We start from the raw sequence: 21,490 nt of genomic DNA on the forward strand, positions 1-21,490 counted from the left end.
CCCAGCAAGGGGCCGAGTGGGGCGCGGCGGGCGTCTGTCCTGAGAGCGGGGACCTGGCGACCGGACTCCAGGCCCAGGCACGTGGGCAGCGAAGCGGGGCCGCCCCGTGGGGCGCCCCGACCCCGGACACGGCTCAGGGCCCGAGGCGAGGGGGGGGGGGGGCGCGCATTCCCGGAGCGCGGCGCGCCGACCGAAGTCAGCCGAGTGCGCGGAGCGGCGGCGGGCAGGGGGCGGCAGGTGCGGCGGGGAGAGCTCGCCCGACTCGGGGAAAGGGCCGGGCGCTGTGGCCCTGGCGCCCCCGCTCCCTACCCTGGCCCGCTGCGGGAGCTCTGGCACTTCCGGGGCCCGGTGGCTCTTCGGGGGAGCTCCTCCAAGGGCAGCCTCTGGGGCGGGGGAGCGCGCGCGGCGCGGTGGCCGGGCGGGGGGTGGCCGGGCTCCCGCAGGGGCGGCGGGCGGGGTGGGGTAAGGCGGGCCGGCCCCCTCCCCTCCCGCCCGCCCTCCCTTCCTCCGGTCCTGCAGCCAATTAGACGGCCCCCTTGGGCGGGAGGCGTGGGTCGCTCCATAAAGCGGCGCGGAGCTGTCACCCCGGGAGCAAGCTGCGCACCATCCAGGCCGGAGCCAGCGCCGCAGACTCGGGCGCCTCGGGCCAGGGAGCGCAGAAGAGCCATGGCCACCACCAACGGGACCGTGGAGAACGGGCAGCCGGACAGGAAGCCTCCTGCCCTGCCGCGCCCCGTCCGCAGCCTGGAGGTCAAGTTTACCAAGGTAAGGTGGGCGCCCATCCCACCCGACGGTCGCCTGGCTCTGAGCTGGGCAGTCCGGCCCGGGTGGCGGGGATGCGGAGCCAGGAGGCCGGGAGCCCCGCCGCTCCGCTCCGAGGGTGCCGGGTGCTGCGGGCAGCGCGCCTTCAGTCGAGTTCGCCTGGCGTTCCCGCGACCGGAGCCTCTCCGCTTGGGTCGGGCCCTCTCCAAGCGGCGTCCGGCGCAGGACATCCCCGGCGGGAGCGCGTCCACCGCGCATCCCGAAGGCGACTCCGCGAAGTGCCGTCCCAGACAGGCCCTCGGGCGGCGGGGCTCAGCGCTTTAAGCCACCGAGCCTGGCGAGGGAGGCTGCGCAGCGCCCGTGCGGCTCCAGGCTGCCACCGGCGCGGCCCCGACGTGCCCTTGCAGGGCCCGCTTTGAAGGCGAGTGGAGGTGCGGGCCGCGGCCCCTCGGGCCCGCCGGTCTCCCGCAGACCCTGCGACAACGTTTCCGGGGACGAGCGGGCCAGGCTTTGGGAGGGTCAGAGGGTGCCTGAGAACACCGAGAGAGTTGGTCACGGAGCTCGCACTGCACTGGGGACCCGCCACTTGGAGACTCCAAAACCATGTCATCGGGAGCCAACTGGAGAGACGTCGTACCTTCCGAGCCTAGCCTACCTGGCTTACCAGCAGAGCGAGGGGAAGTAGGAAGGTGAGCCCTGGTGAAACTGCCTTGGAGCTCAGAAGCACTGGTGCTGACAGACGGAGAATGTGTTCCCGAAGGTCTCCGAACTGGGCCTGGGAAGCCGCGCTGGTGGCAAGGCCCCGCCGCACCCCGTGGAGTCTCTGCTGGTTTGCGCCGGGCTGGGAGGCCGGGCGTCTGCAGGGCGGTGAGATCACCTGCCTAGGGCAGAAAGGAAGATGGCGAGGCCTGGAGAGCCGGCCGCGGAGGGCTGCCGGGAGCGCGTCCCGTGGGAGGACACGGAGAGGCTGTTTGGAGGCCGTGGACACGGGGAGCACTGCAGGGTCGCAGGCCGAGAGCCTCCGTTGGCATCTCTCTCCCCAGCTTTCCCTCCTTTTTATTTTTTAATTTGCATCTTATCCCTAGCCCCCAACTCCAGCTGACACAGCACTTAGAAAATTCCCCCCCAATTTTACTTTCAAAAGTAGCAATTATGCCTCTCAAATAGTTTTAATCAAGCGGAGAAAGTTGTAGGCCACTATGTGTGGCCTTCAGATTTGGGTCTCTTGGCACTTAATGTCGGCTCTGCCTCAGATCACATGACATTTAAATTAACTGTTTTCAGAGGGCTGTGTAATCAGTGGAGACACTTCACCATAAACGCTGGAGATTATTTTTAATGTAGTTTCCGTAAGTAGTATCAGCTTTGGAGCGAAAAATTCCACCACACGCTCTGGGAACATAAGAATAGTACCTACGTCTTTGTAGATCGTTAACACTGCTGGTGCTTGCTTGCCTGTTGGTGGTGGTGACGTTTGGTTTTATTTTTGTTTCGTAAGTTTTGGGCTTTTTTTAAAGGAGGCAGAACCCAGAAATCACCTGTTATTGTCCTTTTTCTTTCTGCCTTTTTGAGTCCTATCAGAACAAGGAAGCCACATGGAATGTTTCTTTCTCTGCGATTCTTTATGGCCCTTTACAAGTGTATATAGAGAAGGATCTTAGAAGATTCACAGAGCGACCAGTCTGTTGTCTTGCTGGGCACCCCCTTTTTCTTAGTGGAACAGAGCAGGGTATGTGATTAAGGCTGAGAAGAGATGGGGAGGGGGAGGCTCCAAAGAACCTGGAGACTTAGGGGCTCCCGGGTGACGATGGCTGCTGTGGCCTGATGTCAGGCCACTGTACTCTCCTTCCCTGTGGAGGGTAAGGCCTCTGCCTGTTTTGTCTTTGCAGACCCACCACCGCAGAGGCCTACTGCTAGCACCTGCAGGGCCCAGGCAGCCTGTGTGGCGGTGGCTGAGGGACAGCAACCCTGGCCAGCAATGCTGAGGGAGCCTCTGGCTGGAGAGACAGCAGAAGGGACCTAGGAAAGAAGCAGGAGACACAGAATTGCAGAATCCATCGAAGCCCGGGGCAGGCGGTGGGGAGGGGTGCAGTGTGTGAGCCAGTAAAGGCCTGTTATTTTTCAAACCTGACTCATGGTACTTCTTGCTAATGGAAGAAATGGCGGGTCTGAGCCCCAGCCTTGGGGGTGCCATTTCCTAGGGTAAGGCCAGTTTCCAGAAGGACGACCTTGTCGGAACTTCCTCATTTGTTCTCCCGTTTTAACACTGGGCTCTGCTATGTGACCCAGGTGTGAGGGAAGGATCCCCTTGGGCACCCCCTCCCAGATTCAGAGGATACCAAGCTCTTTCACTTCAGGGGGACCCTTTTCTTCCCTTATAAAATTTCTTCCGGTAACAGAGATTCTCCTTAAGAGTTTCTGGTTCACTAAAACTCCCGTTTTTATGATCTCTTTTGTGAAAAATAAACTGCCCTCAACTCTCCTTTTCTGAAAACATACTCCTCTGGAGTTTAGCCGAAGTCCAATGGAAGTTACTGTAAATGGCGCCAGCACACCTCCCTTGCACGACCCCTGTCTTCTCCACCCGGGACCCAGGTCTCCTCAGAGCAGCTGTGGTTTTCCAGCTCAGTTCGGAGAACACGCCTTTCTTCTTCAGGAAATTTCGAGTTCGCCTACAGCTTGGTGTAACAATTTCATACCTCTGTGAGGTTTATTTGATACCAATTCACAAGTGGAAGAGAACATTTTTTTTTTTTTTCTGGAGACTTTCTCCTTATTTGGGGCTCAAGACAATACAGGCAGCATAATTGGTGAGCCACAGACCCCTTCTTTATTTGTGTTTTTGTTTTGTTTTCGTGGAGAGAAAATCAACAGTTAGAAACCACTTCCAAGATTACTTTACTAGTGTAGCAGGAAGAAAAAAAAATCTTGCTAAATTGGCAGCATTGTGATGGGAAAATATGGTCAAAGTTGAGGAGTCTGAATGTTGTTGTTGTTGTTGTTGTTTTTTAAGTTGCTGGTTAGGAGGGACTACAGACCAATGTCATGACCTACCAAGTAATTTTTTTTTTTTTTTTGGAGGCACATGCTTGGAGATGAAGTATAACAGACATCTGATCGTTGCAATCTGTCTCCATCTTCCTTATTTATATTCTCTTCTACCGTCTTCTCATTTCCCTCCCCCTTGGAATTGATACCAGGAAGGACCCAGAATCAGCAGTTTTCACTAACAGTCTCTATTTGCTAACCCACGAAATTTCATCTTCCGACAAATGGCACCCCCCCACCCCCGCTCTGGCTCTGCTTTCGTCCCTGCGCTAACTGAACCCCTCTTCCCCACTTATTAATTTCTCGCTGTTACCGAGTGATTGCTCGCTGGATGGCAAAAGTGAACGCTTGGATTTGGTTTCAGCTGGAAGAATAAACCTGTAATTGTAGCCTGGCCTATTCCACGTGCTTCCCTGGGGGCCTGGCCTCATGTTGAAGAAGCTGAGCTTCCAGAAGTCAGACAGGCACGTCCTACAGGCAAGGGATGCCCTCAGCCCTGGATTCCACATGGGGGACAAGGTGCCTCTGCCCACCTGCCCCGGCAAGAGTTGGCCTTCTGTGCTTTGTCCCCGCCAGGATGAGACTTCCCTGCTTTCAGAGAGAGTTACCAAAACGGTCTTCCCCCAGCAGCTTCGCAGAGTGCGCTTCCTTCTCAGTGAGCTTTGGAATTTTTACAGCAGAGTCCAGGACAGAGACCGTAATCAAGCCACGCACAAGCTGGATGAGATGTCGCTCTGCCTGCCTATCATCACTGGGGAGTCAAGTGTTCCTAATGAATAAAATTCACGGCAATTGAAAATAGCCCTTGGAGTGACACAATTCTTTGAAAATTAATGAAAGGGAAGCAAAAGATACGCATATAGATGTAGAAACGGACTTTGATGAGCTAGCTTTGTACTTAGAAATTATTGATGGAAATGCTTCTTAGGTGTCTTACCCACGTCTGTGACTGGGGTCTTTGTGACGCCATGATGGGCTGTGATGACAAGGCTGTCCCAAGCTGGTACAGCAGCAGATCGTCTGTCCTCTCTGGGTTACGGGGGCCTCCACGCTGTCAGAACGTGTTTTGTATGTTAGCTGTCACCTCTGTTCCTCATTCCTTTCCCAAAGCCCTCTCTTTTAATATGGTGCTTTTTTTAAGGTAGTTAGCAGCTAGAGTAAAGTAAGAGTAAATAGTACATACATTTCAGCGTGGGAACTTTGTGAATTCCTTTTCGTGTGCTCATGATGTCTTTTTATTTTTAACATCTTTCTTCTCAGTTGTGTTCTAGGTAATTGAGGCCCCGAGCTAAATGATTTCTGTGGGTTAATTCCTTGGTTCTAGATATAGTATATGTGCTGCCAAAGCGAGCACTCCTTGGTTCTAGATATAAATGACTATTTGCTACATCTTTTCGTATAACCAGACCATTTCCTAACCCAGATATTTATCTTTGTATTCCAACACTGACTTTTATCAAGCCCAACATGAACATAGACATTTTAAAGAGAATGGGGGAGGAGTGCCAATGTACGTTTAACAAAGATTAGGGATTATGGTAAGATCCTTGTAGAAAGCCAATTCCTTGGCAATCTGGCTGGGGGTTTCCGCAAGAAGGAGGCAGAAGGGAGTGCTCACTGCCGACCTACCCTTCAGGGGTAGGTGATTCCTTGGCACTTATAGGTCCAAACCTATTTAGTCTTCGCCCAAACTCTATGAGGGTGTTGGATTTAACCTATACCCGCTAGCCATTCTTCCATGAATCCATATTAATGCTTTTTAAAAAGAGACAACATTTTAGAAAAATTCTAAATGACTTTAGTTTCATTATGACAAAAAGTAATTCTCTGAGAATGCATTAGAAGTTAGGAGACTTGGATTCTAATTCTGAGGGTGCTCCGGGGTGGGCGTGGGACTCCACCTCCCCTCCAGGTCTCATCTATAAAGGGGTGGGCGGGTGGGTAGGTGGCGGGGGGGGGGGGGGGGGGGAAGGACAAGACATTACCTAAGGTCCTCAGCATGTTGGAATGATATGATTTTGATTTAACCCTAATGCATTACAACTTCCTTTCCTGGTTAGATATTCATCAACAATGAATGGCACGAATCCAAGAGTGGAAAAAAGTTTGCCACATATAATCCTTCAACCCTAGAAAAAATATGTGAAGTAGAAGAAGGAGATAAGGTGAGTGCTCCACCTACCCCCCATCCCCCAAGTAACTAAATTGCTGATAATTAAAGGATAAGGAGGCAGTTTGGCTCAGTTGTAAGACAGAACGGGCCTGTCCTCCGGGTACGACCTAAGTTAGCTGCTTCCCAGACACATGGCCCAGAATGGGATCAATTAGGGACAATCCACTGCAAACAGTCACTCTCCTTTGATAGATGTTTCCCCATCTATAAGGATGACCTCAGCTTTCCTCAGCACAGGGATAAAGGAAAGGTTTTTATCAATTATTTGAACCTGGAGGCATTAAAGAATCTTTCCAGAAAGCATTTCCGGCTGGTGTGTTTCACCCAAATGCAGCATTCTGGCAGGAGACACTTTAAAAAAAAAAAAAAAAAAAAAAAAAAAGACTTGAAGGGAAAAAGACTCAGTGGCCAGATTTCTCTTCTGCCAGAACCTGAAATGATCATGTAAAGCTATAGTCTTTATAACTATTTATAACAACTATATAACCGTAAAACTATATAATTATGCATATATATCTATGTCTTCTGGATGTGTCCTTGATACGTTTCAAAGCCGGAAAGTATCTTTTAAATATACGTGCCATTAGAAGAAATGTTGAAGGTAAAGCTTTTCTAAGGAGGGAAGGGAAATTGAAACCTCTCCTCCACCACTAGAGTAATCATCTGATGTTCTTATAAGCGTATGGGTAATGTCGAATGTGGACAGGGTGAAAGACATGTGTAAAATAGGCTTGAATTTGATCCCACCAGTAATAGTTCTGTGCCAGGCAGGAAACACAGTGGTTCTACCTATACAGACCCTTCTGTGTGTAGTGCTTCAGGCTAAGCTGTATTTACAAAGATAATAGCATCGGGGAGCTCGTCTTTATATGATGTCAGTACATGGGGTGGCTGGGGTGTGGGGGCACAGAGCAGGATTCCCAGTGGGTGATTCCCAGGATTACACAGGAATCAAGGAGGAGAATGAGATCCCTGCCTCAGGCTCTGGCTTTTCTCTTGGTCTGTGTGAGTGCTCTGAGCCCGTGGAGTCAGAGGCTGTCCTGTCCCCTGTGCCTGGAGAGGCTCTGGCTCCCAGAGCCTAGAACAAGGAATTCAAAGTCTTAATATCTCCTTTGCCCAAGTTTTCAGTGGCCTCCAAGCATGCTTTGGAGACAGAGAATCTTGGTGGTGTCCTCCTCTTGATTGCATCCGGCATCACCTTCCTAGGGAAATGAGGCTCTGAGGGGCCTGGGGGATGAGCCGTTGCCCATCAGCAATCAGACCCTTGAACTCATTTTCCTGAAATAAGAATGGGTGACCTTAAACAACTCTAAATAATTCTCACCTCCTTCCTTTTACGAAGAAGTTTTGATTATAATTCTATGGGTGCGCAGAAAATCCAGTTCCTTGTCTATAAAATGGTGCAATACTTCTGCCCCCAGGGGGGTAGGTGAGGCTGAAGGGAGAGAAAAGTTCCAGATCCTCCCCGTCTGTGGACTTTTCCGATGTGGTCAGTTCCCAAGAAGCACTCCTGCCCCATTCTCACTATGGGACCAGAGTCCTCAGCTTGAATACAATGCCAAGCTAAAATAAAAAGACAGACATTTCCCCACCTAATTGAATAACTGCGGGAGTGTGTGTCCAGACTGAGCTAGCAAGTGGAAAAATCTTTTCCTACTTGGGTCACCAAGAAAAATAATTAAGGTCGGTAGTTTTAGAAACTATTTTAAAACGCTTTTATAATCAGAAGGATGGTTCATGCTTGGCCATTGTAGGAATCTTGAAAAAGACCTAAGATGTAAAGAAGCAGAAAGTCACGCTGAAGCCCCGAACAGGTCCAGAGATTTGAAACGTAGCTGCCATTTTCCGATTGCCACCAACCCCCTTCCTCTGCTTGTGTGATGGAGGCAGGTCTCTGCTGTTCTCCAGAAGGGACAGCTGAGTTCTCCCAAAATGCAGTCACAGCAAAAGATGATACACTCACTCTGGTTTTCAGCCCGACGTGGACAAGGCAGTGGAGGCCGCACAAGCCGCCTTCCAGAGGGGCTCCCCGTGGCGCCGCCTGGATGCACTGGGCCGTGGCCGGCTGCTGAATCAGTTGGCTGACCTTGTGGAGAGGGACCGCACCGTCTTGGCTGTGAGTAGGCGCGCGTCGGCGGCGGGCAGGTGTGGGACGACTGGCTGGCCTCACAGAGGGGGCCTGTCCCCCACGGAGTGTGGGGGAGACCCAGGGCGCTGGTTTTGTGTGGTAGTGGATGTGTTAGGCCCTTTGAGGTATGGCTCTCTGGCAGTAGGCACGTGTCCACGCCCTCTGCCGTCACCTGTTTGGTTTTGAAGTCAGACTGTTGCCCCCTGAAGTTCACATTCGGGACCAAGAAGTTGCCTGGATGCAGTTCAGCTGCGTTGGCAGTTCCCAGACTCAGAGTCACAGCCAGCCAGTTGAGCTAGGCCATAACCTGGCCCTGCACCTGTATGTTTATGACATTAATTTTTTTTTCACATGAGATCTCTTTCAAAGTTAAGTTTAACTTCCTCCTAAGTGACAATATCCATGACATTACAGATTTAATGTGCTGGTGTATATATTTTTTGAATATTTATTAAGATAAATGCTGCCATTCAACATAGAAAAAACTGTTCCCCTATGACTTAAAAATCAATTCGGATCCCGCCTCTGCCACTTGCTAGCTGCGTGGCTTTGGACAAGTTGCTTTACTTCTCTGAGCATATATTTCTTTGTGGAAGATATCAGTAAGAATTGTATTTAAATGTTGTGAGAGTGCTCCATTTAAAATCCTTAGCAGAGGTCCTGGCATGCAGTAATCACTAACTAGATGACAGGTATTATTGGTAACAGCATTCCTCATAAATAATGAGGAATTATTCCCCATAAATAATGAGGAAATAATGAGGGTATAGAGCTTCTCACCCAGCTCTATACCCTCCTGGCCAGTAATTTCTAGTAATCTTAGTTCTGCTGCTGCAAAATGGGCACATGAATTCCGCCCACCCCATGAGGTAGGGCTGCTCCGATCAGACCGGACTGTGAAGGCAATTATAGGTTGTAAATGCATTATTCACAGGGGTCCTAAGACCTTCCTTTAGTCTTGCAATGAGTGAGCAGAGGAAATTTCAGGGCCATCTCCTGCCTTGAAGTCCTCTGCACCCTCCACATGCTGCCCTCCTATGGCTTTGACTCCTGTTTAAAACTTGCTCCAAACCTTGAGGCCCAGTTGGTAGGGGACAAAAATCTCCTTTTCAGCCTCTGATTTGGAAAAATGGTTCTTTCCTTTCTTGATCGGGTGTCTGGAACGAGCCATAGAATATCTACCGTCATGGAGAACAGCGTCATCCAGGACACTGAGATTGTTTTTGTCCCTGGATGTGTGTTTTGGGGGTGGAGGGCTCAAGAACCCTGCATCTCAGGTCCTGCTCTTAGGTGCAATGCCCAGAGGGTGTGTCTGCACAGAGACCTGAGCTCTCCTTCCTTCCTTCCTTCCTTCCTTCCTTCCTTCCTTCCTTCCTTCCTCCCCAGTCGGCCCTTGCCCGGTACGTGTGCCCCAAATCCGGGTGAGGGGTGGCTCCCTCTCAAGGTCAGCATTTCTGTCCGAGGAACCTCTGGTTTCTTCCTGCAACGAAAGCCAGCCTCAACTCTCAAGCTGCCAGACTGGCTTTTTCAAAAACATTTCTGTTTTCACCCAGCATGAGCTCATCAGTCTGCAATGTCCGTGGGGACTAATAGCAGGCGGGAGAGGATGTGCCCTGGGCACCCCTCCCCACCCTGTCCTCAAGTGTCAGTATCGTCTTAGGGAGCAGTGGCCATAGAACCACCTTCGCCGGCAGCCTGCTCCACGGGCCCGGCAGGACTGGGTCGTGATAGCAGACGGAGCGAGTTGCCTGTGTTGTCGGGACCTGGCTGTGCACGAGAAACAAGATCCGGCTCTTTGCCACATCGTGAAAGGAGCAAGAGAATTAGTGGGAAATATGTTTTTCAAACCAGGACCACATCATAGGAAAATACCCTCACCCTCCACCTTGATATGGTTTTCTTGCATTTTCATGCAGCATAGTGCTTCTTTCCATCATGTTCTCTTGCCGGCTCAGTGGTTTTGACAAAGCTACGTATTTACTTCTGTGTTCAATGTTTAGAAACAGATGTGGGCGATCCAGCAGCCCCAGCTTTCTCCCCCTTCCTGAGGCACCTGGGGCCCAGACTCTGGCTCTGTGGGTGCTCTCTCTGGAAGCGCCCCAAATAGAGGCCCACCCTGTTGACTCTCTTTTCAACCCAAGCCCCATTTCTGGGCCTCCGCATTTTCAGCCTTGGAATACTGACTCGGGTGAAGGGACAGGTTCCTTCGCACTTTGCCTCGTTCTTTAGTATCTCAAGGTTACGATGCATTCGTTTTTCTGAAGGCATATTTTTCTCTTAAAATGCTAGAGGAAGTAAACGCAGGAGCAGCTGCGGTTCACTCCTGGTCCAGCCACAATAACTGTTTACAAGTCCCAATCAGTAGCTAACACTTGATATCTCAGGTTCAACCCCGTACACTCATCTGCGATTCTTTTTCTTTTTCTTTTTTTTTTTTTTAACGTTTCAAAAGAATTTCCTGTCTAAACCTATTATGACCCTGGTTTTGCTTGGACAGATTCCATAAAACCAACCTGGCAAATTCATGTCATCCCTCTGGGAAGCAAAGTGGCCCAAGTTAATAGTGACAGCTAGCCGATGCTTGCTGAATCCTCACCATGTACCAAGCCTGTGGTGGGCACTTGGCCTGCGCATTCATTATCCCGTTTCAGAGATGAAGACACTGAGGCCCAGAAAGGTTAGGTAACCTGTGCAAGGTTATCCAGCCAGAGGAGGTAAGCCAGGACTGGAGGCAGGACTTCTCTACGATGGTACGCCATAGTCTTCTGCCTTTCTCCTCCTTGTCCCATCCCAGAAAAAGGCCAAGAATGATTCCCTCATCCCATCGACAGATATGCAGATGCCGTCAGGAGTAGGCCCGTCCTGGACTTTGGGGCGTTATTTACAATGCTTGGGTTTCCTGTGGGAAGATAAAAGTTTCAACATGGAATCGATAGGAGAGTAAGGGACGGCACACTGGATCTTACGTTGGCCTCACTTGGTCCCTGAACAGCATCCGCTGGGGGTGGGACACACCCCAGACCCAGACCAGCCCTGTCATCTTCAGCAACTCACAGTCCTCTCTCTTCAGTGTCCCCAAGTAAGGAATGCCCAAAACGAAGCCTCCCGAAAGGAAGATGATCATGATCATACAGCTGTCACCGGCAACAGTTAACATGGCACTTCCTGTGGGCGGGCCCTGCTCTAGCCCCCCCACTAGCCCCATGAGACAAGTACTACTATTAGTAGTAGTTATTAGTATTATTGTTATTATTATTATGATTATTCTCCTTTTACAGATGAGGAAACTGAGGCAGAGAGGGATTCAGGGGCTCGCAGTTCAACGAGGGAAGCGGTTGCTCCTGTTTAGAAATGCTTGGAACCCCAGTTCTGACAGAGCTGCCCCGAGCACCCTGTGTGGCCATTCTCCAATCTTCCCAGATGCAAATGTCTGGGGGCAGCCACCTCAGGAGTGGTCACTATGCCGGCTGGAAGTTTGATGCCCTGAATTCAGTGCCACTGACCCGCTAGGTGACCTTGGGTGTCACCTGGCTCTGTTAGCCATGGTGTCGGCACCTCAACGTGGGAACACAGGTGTCAAGCTCAGAGATGAGGCACACACAGGTGCACATGGAGGGGGCCTCTCTTCCCTAGTAAGTCACCCTCTCACTGCATCGACGCTAAAATGAGAATCCAGCCCCAGGCTATGTGTCAGGGTGGCCACTTCCTGCAGAGATGGATGAATGGATGACAGGCGGTCTCAGCGCTGGACTCAACTGGGGCCGCTTGTCCAAGGGACAAAGGGGTTCTCTTAAACCCCGGCTGGAAATAGAAAAGAATCCGGACCATTGAGTGGCTGCGCACTCGCCCTGGGTAATCACCTCCCTCACTGCCAAGGGCGAGCCTGCTCCCTTCCGACCGACAGCGCATCCGGCTTGGGCAGCCCAGTTGGGGAGGACTGCGCCTTTGGCTGGTGGCACTACCCTTCGGGGCTCTGTCACTCTTTCCACAGCCACAAGGGTCAGCCTAGCCAAGAAAGAAGAACCGCATCCCCCCTTTTGTCAGAGGAAGCCAGCTTTTGTCCAGCCTCCCCAAAGCCTAACCTTCCAGGAGCTTCCCGGGAAATGCGCAACGTGTGGCCAGGTCACAGAGCGAGACAACTGTGCTCCAGACAGAAGACCAAATGCTACTGTGTCCTCCTTCCCAGTGAGGCTCCAGATCAGACTTCTGTCCACTGTCCTTCACGGGGACACCTGCCCATGCTCTGGCCAGCCCCCCAGATTGAGGTGTTTTGAAGGGAAAGAAATCCTCGACCGTCTGAGATAGGTCTTATGGGAAATGTGTGTCTTGCTTTCTGAAGGGACACACAGAACATTGCACACACAGTGTTCTAGGGCTGTGCTCTCCTCCCCTGTCCCCTGTCTTTAACAGCCCAACAGCCAAAAGGGAAACTATGTCTAAAATAGATGTTGTCTTCATGTTGCAGACCCTGGAAACAATGGACACAGGGAAGCCATTCCTTCATGCCTTTTTCATCGACCTAGAGGGCTGTGTGAAAACCCTCAGATACTTTGCAGGGTGGGCTGACAAAATACAGGGCCGGACCATCCCCACAGGTGAGCCAGCGCAAGACTCCTAGCCTCATCTGAGCCTTCTGGGGGCCCTGTCTTCTCGTCACTCCAGGTAGCCTCTTCATAGCACCCCTGGTTTCCCCTTCAAGGCGCCTTCCCTGTCCCCAAAGGAAATGGTGCTGTGCTGATTTCTTCTCTTAAGGAGTTTTTTCTTTTTTAATTCTTTTTTTAATGTTCATTTATTTTTGAGAGAGAAAGAGAGCACGTGCGCGTGCGAGCTAGTGGGAAAGAGACACAGAATTGGAAGCAGGCTCCAGGCTCTGAGCTGTCAGCACAGACCCCGACTCGGGGCTCAAACTCACGAACCGTGAGATCATGACCTGAGCCAAAGTCGGAGCTTAACCGGCTGAGCCACCCAGGCACCCCAAGGAATTTTACTTAAAAAAAAAAAATGTTTACTTATATTTTAGAGAAAGAGAGCATGAGTGGGGGAGGGGCGGTGGAGCAGTGGCTCCAAAGCAGGCTCTGTGCTTATAGCACAGAGCCTGATTTGGGGCTTGAACTCATGAACTGTGAGATCATGACCTGAGCCAAAGTTGGATGCTTAACTGACTGAACCCCACCCAGGCACCGCCCCAGGAAGTTTGCTTTTAAAATTGAGTTCAAAATCACTTCTTTGTAGACTAGACAAGACTTGGAGCTGATCCCATTGTGGGCTTCTGGGTTTCTTGTTGTTTTGCTACGTAAAATCCTTAACCTAGATTAATCCCAGTGTGTTCTCCTCCTTGTAACCTCTTCCAGATGACAACGTTGTATGTTTCACCAGGCATGAACCTATAGGTGTGTGTGGAGCCATCACTCCGGTAAGTATGATGACTTTTCTAGATAGATCCATGTAGATCCTGCCCCACTCCCCTGTAGCCTTTGGAACCTGTTTCTGATGTGTTTTGATTTGATCACATCAGCATTAACTGAGCATTTGCTCTGTGGCATGGAGTTCAGTGCTTGAGAGTTATCAGGATAGATTAGATCCCGCTCCTGTTCTCAGGGGGCCGACCCCAGGAGCACAAGAGAAGGCACCATGGATTCCAAGCAGAGGGCTCAGGAATAGCAGGCTTAGCCTAGAGCAGTAGTTTCATAAGCCAGCCTTGAAGGATGAGAAAGAGTGGTTCAATAGGAAAGTGGGTTTTCTAAGCAGCAGGAATGGCCTGAGTGAAGGTGTAGGGTTGTCTGGGCTACTTGGAGGGCAAGGACAGCTTGTGAGGCCACACTTAGATGGGGACAAAGTGAGGAAGAGGAGGTGTACACATCAGGTGGTATAGACCCAGTGGGCTGTGGCTGCCAAGGGCCTGGGACTTTATTCACCTTGCAGTGGGGAGCCTGGCAGGAGCCAGGGAATGCGGTAATGCTGCCCGTCTGTTGGAGGAAGCCCCGGGCCACTGCAACACCAGGGCGGGAGGCTGGGCAGACAAGTGACAGTGTACGGAGAGGATTGGAAATGTGCTCCCAGGGACGAAGGAGATATGTGCACTCAGTAAACGGTTGAGAGTCCACTGTGTGCCAGGCATGGCACCAGGGTACCAGGTACTGAAGACCTGAAGGAAAAGGGTCCAGCCCTTGTCCCTGAGAAACTTGCAGGTCACTTAAAAGGCTGAGGGGGGTATCCCCGCCAAGAAAATGATAAGACAGGAAATATTTGAGGGCCTAGCAGAAGCATGGATTTGAAAGCTCCTAAGGACGTAGAGTTGGTGGAGTTCAGTGGCTGATCAGAGGTTGGGGGTGAGTCCTGGCTGGAATTGGGTGGATCGTGTTGCTGGTTGATTTGAAGAAGACGGGGGGAGAAGTAGGTTTGGGTGGAGTGAAGTGAAAGATGAAGGTAAGTCTGGGCAGGTGAGGCAGAGGGGCCAGTGGGTCCCATCAGGCATTTGTATATTTGGGTCTAGAGCTCAAGAGAGAGGGGAGGGCTGGAGCTACCCACAGGCGATGGTCAGGGCAAAGGTGTTCCCACCCATCAAGTTGGGAGGGGGGTCATCCAATGAGGGGTTGTAGAGTGACAGGAGAGGACCTGGGGCCAAATCCCAAAGACTATCAGGGGGTCCCACTGAGAAGTCTGAGTAGCAAGGGTCAAGGGCATCCCAGGAATGGAATACATTCCCAGACATTGATCATTCCTGTGATCAATGGGGTCACCTCCTTCCTTGAAATTAAACAAGACAGAAACACAGCTGTTAGATTTGCTCACCAACAGTGTTGTCGGGAAATTTGGGTGCAGCGGGAAGCCCCACTGCCGGGGCTTACAGGAGGGGACCTGGGCATGTGGGCACAGCTCTGCCAAGAAGCTTCGAGGAGAGGGAAGGGAGCTGCTGGAAGCAGTGCAGGCCAAGGGAAGGTGTGGCTTTGCTTGTCAGATGGGAAGGAGGATGGTATTTGCATGCTAAGGAGTGGAGATCCAGTAAAGAGGGGACCCCAATCATTAGGGGGGAACCCAAAACAATACCTGCCATCATTTAGCCAAGCATATCGACCCTTGGGAACTGAGATCTTATGTTTGTTGTCTATGGTAGGAATTCCAGACAGAGCTGGGGAAGAAATATATACATATAGCAGAAATATAAACATACAGCAGAATCCTCTTTGCAAAGACTACCTATTAACATCTCCCAGAATGCAGTTTAGGAAGCACTGGCCAGGAATGAGTTTCTTTTTCATTTTAATGTTTATTCATTTATCTTTGAGAGAGAGAGAGAGAGAGAGTATGAACTGGGGAGGGGCAGAGAAAGAAGGAGAAAGGGAATCCCAAGCAGGTTCTGCACTGTCATCACAGAGCCCAATGTGGGGCTCATCTCAAGAACTGTGAGATCTTGACCTGAGCCGAACTCAAGAGTCAGGCGCTTTACCGACTGAGCCACCCAGGTGCCACAGGAATGAAGTTCTGATCATTGCCGTCCCGTGTTACCTCTTATGCCCCAAGTCTAGACCAAGTGAAGCAAACCTTCAGGGAGGTATCGCGGGGCCTCCAGGACAGGGGAGTAGGGTGGATCTAGGCCCTCCCACGAGTTCCTCTGTGTTCTGTTGTAGTGGAACTTTCCTCTGCTGATGCTGGTGTGGAAGCTGGCCCCGGCTCTCTGCTGTGGGAACACCGTAGTTGTGAAGCCGGCGGAGCAGACCCCCCTCACGGCCCTTTATCTGGGCTCTCTGATCAAGGAGGTAAGGCATCCAAAAGAGAAAGACAATAGTGTGCGTTGTTGATAACATTTCCACTCCCAGGCACCAGGCCACCGGCTCCAGATAATGCTGCCCCATCGAGCTGGGCTGCGGGTGACAGTGCCAGCCTGCTCACAGCTGAGTGGGAGGAAAGGGCTTCTGTGTCTCACTTGGCAACTGTACATTCTTTCTCCTGCTTGCGGTCACTGAGCTAGAAGAAACTCCATTCCTCCCACTGATCCTAATGAGAATACTTAACTCTTATTATGGGTTCAAACCTATGGTTGAGGAGCAAATGTTGTGTCTAGAGAATTTGTAGGAGGGGCACTTGAGAGGGAGCCAAATATTTGGGGGTTCTTCGGTCCTTGCATTTGTGGCGTATGAAATGGTCTGGTTTTCTCCCGGAGGGACGGTCTTGCGGGCTCCCACGGAAGCGGCTGCCTGAGCCGGGCCCACTCACCAGTGCTCTTGCTCTCCGACGACCGTCCTCTCCCCCGGGACAGCCACCGTTCTGGGAAATAAGCCGCCCAAAGAAACACCTCCTTCCAGACACACCTGGCAACATGCTTCAGTCCTTCTGTGCCCAGCTTGTATGCTGCAAAGAGGTTAAAAAAGAAACAGGAAGGGAAGAGGGATGGGAGAAAAGATCCATTCATGTCACTTCTCAGCTGGGCGAATACGACCAGGAAGCGTGACCTTTACCGCTTAGAAGTAAGGCTGCAGCAGCGGCCAGGAACTGACCAGTTTCCCACTTTCCTTTGACTGGTGATGTTGGACATGATTACATAATATTCATGAGACTGACAGAACTGGTAAAACACAGCCCCTAGGACAACTAAGACTCAAGCACCATGTCCTAAATTCTTCCCTTTTAAAATAATGTGTTTTAAGAGCATTAAATATTAAATTAATTAAACATTTGTTAAATAGCATCCTCCCCCCCACCCCCCACCGACCTCATTCACTTGCGGTATTCTTGGTTAATAAAGAGGCCTCAGATGTGCAAAGCAGGAGGCATGAATGTGGAAGAGATGGCAGTCCCCACCTTGAGGACCTGCCAGTTCGGGGTGTGGCCTGAGAGCTTTGAGGGAGTGATTACACTGTTGCCATTTGGAACATTGATGAGGTGGGTTTAAAAAATGAAAAGCTGAAGGTCATAGAGGATATTTTGCAGGTGCCTCTGAGCCTTGGGGCTTGTGAGCAAGGTATCTCTCTTCTCCCAACACACACATAGACAGATACACACAGACACACTCATGCACACGCACGTGCACACGCACAGAATGGTGCTCGGCTGTGGAGGCTCACCGCCGTTTTGGTCAGAGGCCCTTTTGGGTTATTAAGTGCTGCCTGGAAGGAAGGGTGTGCACCTCACCCTGGCCCAGCCCACACACTGGCTGCATGGGGCTGGGCCCTGGGGTGGACGTATGACCCAGGCCCTGGCTTCCCAGTGAGGGTGCCGCTGGGCTCGTGGACATCCTACAGCGGTTGGCCTGTTGGCCCAAGCATGGTCTGTGGTAGACGCTGGTCCGTTGTCCTCCTCTGAATGCCACCTCAATTTCCATCCAGGTCGGATTCCCTCCAGGAGTGGTCAACATCGTGCCAGGATTTGGGCCCACGGTGGGAGCAGCCATGTCTTCTCACCCTCAGATCAGCAAGCTAGCCTTCACGGGGTCTACAGAGGTAACCTTCCTCACTGGCTGTGGGCAAAAGTCACTGCATGATCTGAGACCTGGGAACTTTTCCTTTGAGGAGCTGAACTATGGTTTATTATCCTTCTAAATATGTCCGTGTTATTTAATACAGAACAATCAGTAAAAATAATAACGTAATAATAAGTAAATAAATAAAGTCACTGGTCCAGTTTCCAAACTAAATAAATGTCTAATAGAACTCAGAAGCCTTAGAAGAAAAGATTGGTAGATAAGATAAAATAAAAATGTAAAACATCCAGAGGACAAACAACATCACAAATGAAGGGAAAGGATAAATAGCAAGCTGGGAGAAAACCAGTTATAATTCATGCAGCTCTCCGAGGCTTAAAATCCATAATATCCTTAAAAATCAAGGGGGGACGGTGCAGAAAGCACACTGAATGATAAGACAATGGGTAATTCAGAAAAGAGAAACACCGAATGTCCAATAAGCTTGACCTAAGTTCCTGGTTTTGTCTGACATGCAAAATCCAATGAAATTCAGATTCTTTTTTTGTCCATCAGATTGGTAAAAATTGGAATCCAGTGTCATTGACGTTACCAGGAAATGGGCACTCACCCACCCCAGTACCAGGATGCAGGGCAATGTTGCAGCACTGACCACAAATTTGAAAACGTCAAACTTGTGCTCCAGAAATGCCATTTCAAAGCAACTAGTTACAGAAATATTCCCCGTATACTGTCAGGTATACGGTATCCATTCTGTACGCCATGTTGCAGACCCTACAATAAGGAAAACTGTCCCGCTTCTGTGATTTCCCACAAAAACGTGGGAAAGTATCTTCAGGACGATCCCACTGGTAAAAGCATGGGTGTGGAGAAATAGAAATCGTTCATAAGGGTACCCAAGAAATTCTCAATTGTGGCCACCTCTAGGCAGGTCCTGGGCCACAGGGTGAGGGGAGATGAGAACTTCCCCCCTTTTTAACTGACACACATATGCGTGTCGAATTATTTTTTAATATTTTGTCCTTGAGAAAGAACACTGAACACAGAATAAACAGAATAAACACTGTCTGTACAGTGAGTGTCTCCTTCTTCCCCCTAAGATTTGTCCAGCTCAGAGCCTGAGAGGGCAGTACCATAACCACCCTCCTCTGCCGGCTGGGGTGAACCTGCTAGAGAAGCCTAGTCAGAACCGAATTGGGGTCCTGCATGGCGTCATAACAGCCGGGGGGCACTCAGCATGTTTTCCTACCCTAAGTGCCCCTGTTCCGTCCACCTGTGAGAGCACCCCTCAACCCCACAAGGAATCGCCAGCCCGTGGCAGACTGGTCTTGCTGTGGTTGCTCTCGGGGGACAATCACTGTCACTCTGGAACTATTCCAAGCATCATTCCAGTCCAGCAACCATGAGCTGGACAATTTTTAAAACACACTCACACTCAAGTTTTGGGGAAATGGCCTCAGCCCTAGAAGAGCCCAGCCCTGCCTCTTGCTAGCTTAGCTGCCTGGTTCCAAGCCTCTGTGTGCACATTGGTCTCTGAGAGTCTTCCCAGCTCTGAGTGTGCAGCACCAGCTGTGTGACGGGCCCAGCCTGGCTTCTAGCAGTACGTGGCTTGATAAGAGAGACCCGTCAGGGACATGAAGGAGGTTGGTAGGTGGTCCCTCTGTTACTGCACAGCGCACCCATTCTCTCCCTCCCCCCTGGGGAAGCCTCAGTCTTGAGTCTGTTTTCAGAGAATTGGCCCTTTCTCATCCTGAAGGTCGGCTTCCCTATTACCCCAACATTTGGAGGTTCCCTGAGATTATACCACAGAGCCACACGGAACCACCTCCCCTACTGGTGGGGGCTGGTCCCCTCAGGCCCCTTGCCAGACTAGCAGGACCAGCCTGCTGCCAGGATGGACAGGCACCAGGACAAGCGGGTAGCTGGCTGTGCCCCTCGCCAGCTGTGTGGCTGTGGGTGAACCGCTGGGCCTTCCAAAGGCTCCCACTCCACCCCTGTAAGTGGAACAGTTTGGACCAAGGATTCCAGTGATGTCAAGATCTGATGCATGAGATGCAGGGAGTGGGAAGACACTATCATGGCCCGGGGCACCTGGGCAGAGAGGCAGGGGAGCCCTGGGCATGCTGTGCTCACTGCCTCCTAGGCTGGAATGTTTAGGCCATGCCTGGCCCCATCTGAGGTTTCATCTGGTCTGTTTTTTATCCTGAAGGTTGGAAAGTTGGTTAAAGAAGCCGCCTCCCGGAGCAATCTGAAGAGGGTGACACTGGAGCTTGGGGGCAAAAACCCCTGTATCGTGTGTGCTGATGCCGACCGTGAGTCTCTCCCCTTGTGGGCATTGCTGGGGCTTTACGGGATCCATAAACCTCTCCCTGTTTCCTTGACCAAATTCAGGACCAATTGAGACAGACAGACAGACACACACACACACACACACACACGCACAGGCTGTTTTTCCACCTTGGGTTGTCCTGCCATAAGTAGGCAGATGGAGATCAAAACACCAGTTTTATTGCTGATAGAAAGCTGCATTGGAGGAAAATATGTCCCATGTGGTGGCGGAGAGGCTGCCTGTTTCTGCCTTTGAAGATTAAGTTTACGTCGCCTGTCCCTGCAGAGCTGGGGCCATGGGGAGCAAGTCCAGATTCTTCTCCAGAGTCCTGTGTGCAGGGAGGGGGCCAAGACAAGGAGGAGCAGGGCAGATGCTCCCCACTCACAGGCATTAATCACTCTACCCTCGCAGTCAGTATTTCCTACAGTGCTTCGAGGCTCTCCGAAGACTTGAGATGTTTCTTCCTCCTTTGTCTCAGGCCTGACGGATGAGAGGACAGTGGCAGCTGACCCTTAGAATTACCTCCCTGGTCTGAGTGCTGTCTCTCTCCCTCCACCTCGAGAAAGCAACCCTGCCCAGCTGCTTGAGGGCAGTTTGTGTCTTGCTAGAGCTTCATGGATGCACAGTATGAAAATAGATGCTATTCTTGGCTGCTGTGTCCAGAAGGAGGAAGAAAGGGCCACGTCGGGCATTCATTCACCTGTTGATAGGGTCAGCCGCCAAAAGGTGTCACTTCCCAAGTACCCTGAAGCGCCCTAAAGAGTAGCCTCTCCCACCTGCCCACTGGTGCCAGAAATTCCTCTCACGGAAAACAAAGCCTTCCATTCCACGCTCAGATAAGGTTGGAACTACAAATATCCCTGAGAAAAATGACCCTAGCCCAATATCTTGCTAAGGTGTAAATGACTGATATGACTTCCTCTCCTTGAAGCTGGCTTTCAATGGGAGAGTGGCCTGAGGGAGGAAACAAGCTTCAAGGAAGTAGAGGGAAGCTGGGCATGAAGACAGGACTCGTTTTTCACCTGGATTGGTAGCCCTTGTGGGAGCATCATTAGTGTTGCTGATGGTTTCTGGAGCCACATGAAACAGTTCTGGGTATTGCCACATTTGGGCTCCCCAACTCCAATCCTGAAGAGCCAGGACCCCTGTTTTGCATTCTTGTGCCACCATATCTGGGTGCCCTGTCTGCACCTCAGCTCATCTTCTTACCCCCTCGGTGAAACAAACAAACAAACAACAAAAAAAAAACAAAAAAAAAAACTGCAGCTAAAACACAAAACCCTTCCATGTTTGAGGCTTGGTTTTACAAGGGTCATAAACACCCTATGTAGCCATTTCCTGCTTCTCATCCAGGCAGCACCAGTCCACAAAAGTAAATTCAGACGTCGCTGGCATCCAGACATAGTGTCAGTGGTGACATGCCCCCATTCCCCACCACTTGCAGCCATTACCCCTGGCTCCTGTCAGGATGTGGGAGGGGCAGTTGGCACAGAGGGTCAGGGAAAGCCAGAACCTTACGGTGCTGTCTGCTGATCCAGAGACTTCTACAGACTGTCCTGCTGGAGAGCAATGGCTCGGTTCTCAAAGTGGAGGCCAGCAGTCCTCAGAGCTGCCCCAGAGCAGTGCTGGGTG

At 51.2% G+C, this 21,490-nt stretch overlaps 1 protein-coding gene across 2 annotated transcripts in view; it reads left to right on the forward strand.

Annotated features, from left to right (window-relative positions):
• The first annotated feature begins 513 nt into the window (after positions 1-513).
• Positions 514-21,490, forward strand: part of ALDH1A3 (aldehyde dehydrogenase 1 family member A3) — a 38,924-nt gene continuing 17,947 nt past the window's right edge. The window contains exons 1-8 of one of the 2 annotated variants that reach the window (XM_058736772.1): positions 514-765; positions 5,871-5,975; positions 7,959-8,099; positions 12,577-12,706; positions 13,463-13,524; positions 15,740-15,868; positions 17,435-17,548; positions 19,739-19,841. In XM_058736772.1, coding sequence (XP_058592755.1) covers positions 667-765; positions 5,871-5,975; positions 7,959-8,099; positions 12,577-12,706; positions 13,463-13,524; positions 15,740-15,868; positions 17,435-17,548; positions 19,739-19,841 — 883 coding nt within the window. In that variant the 5' untranslated portion in view covers positions 514-666. Of the gene's footprint in view, positions 766-4,776; positions 4,879-5,870; positions 5,976-7,958; positions 8,100-12,576; positions 12,707-13,462; positions 13,525-15,739; positions 15,869-17,434; positions 17,549-19,738; positions 19,842-21,490 lie in introns of those variants that run through there. The other variant, XM_058736773.1, reaches the window with a different exon arrangement.

The sequence above is a fragment of the Neofelis nebulosa genome, chromosome 7 (assembly GCF_028018385.1).
Source record: "Neofelis nebulosa isolate mNeoNeb1 chromosome 7, mNeoNeb1.pri, whole genome shotgun sequence".
Lineage (NCBI taxonomy): Eukaryota > Metazoa > Chordata > Mammalia > Carnivora > Felidae > Neofelis > Neofelis nebulosa.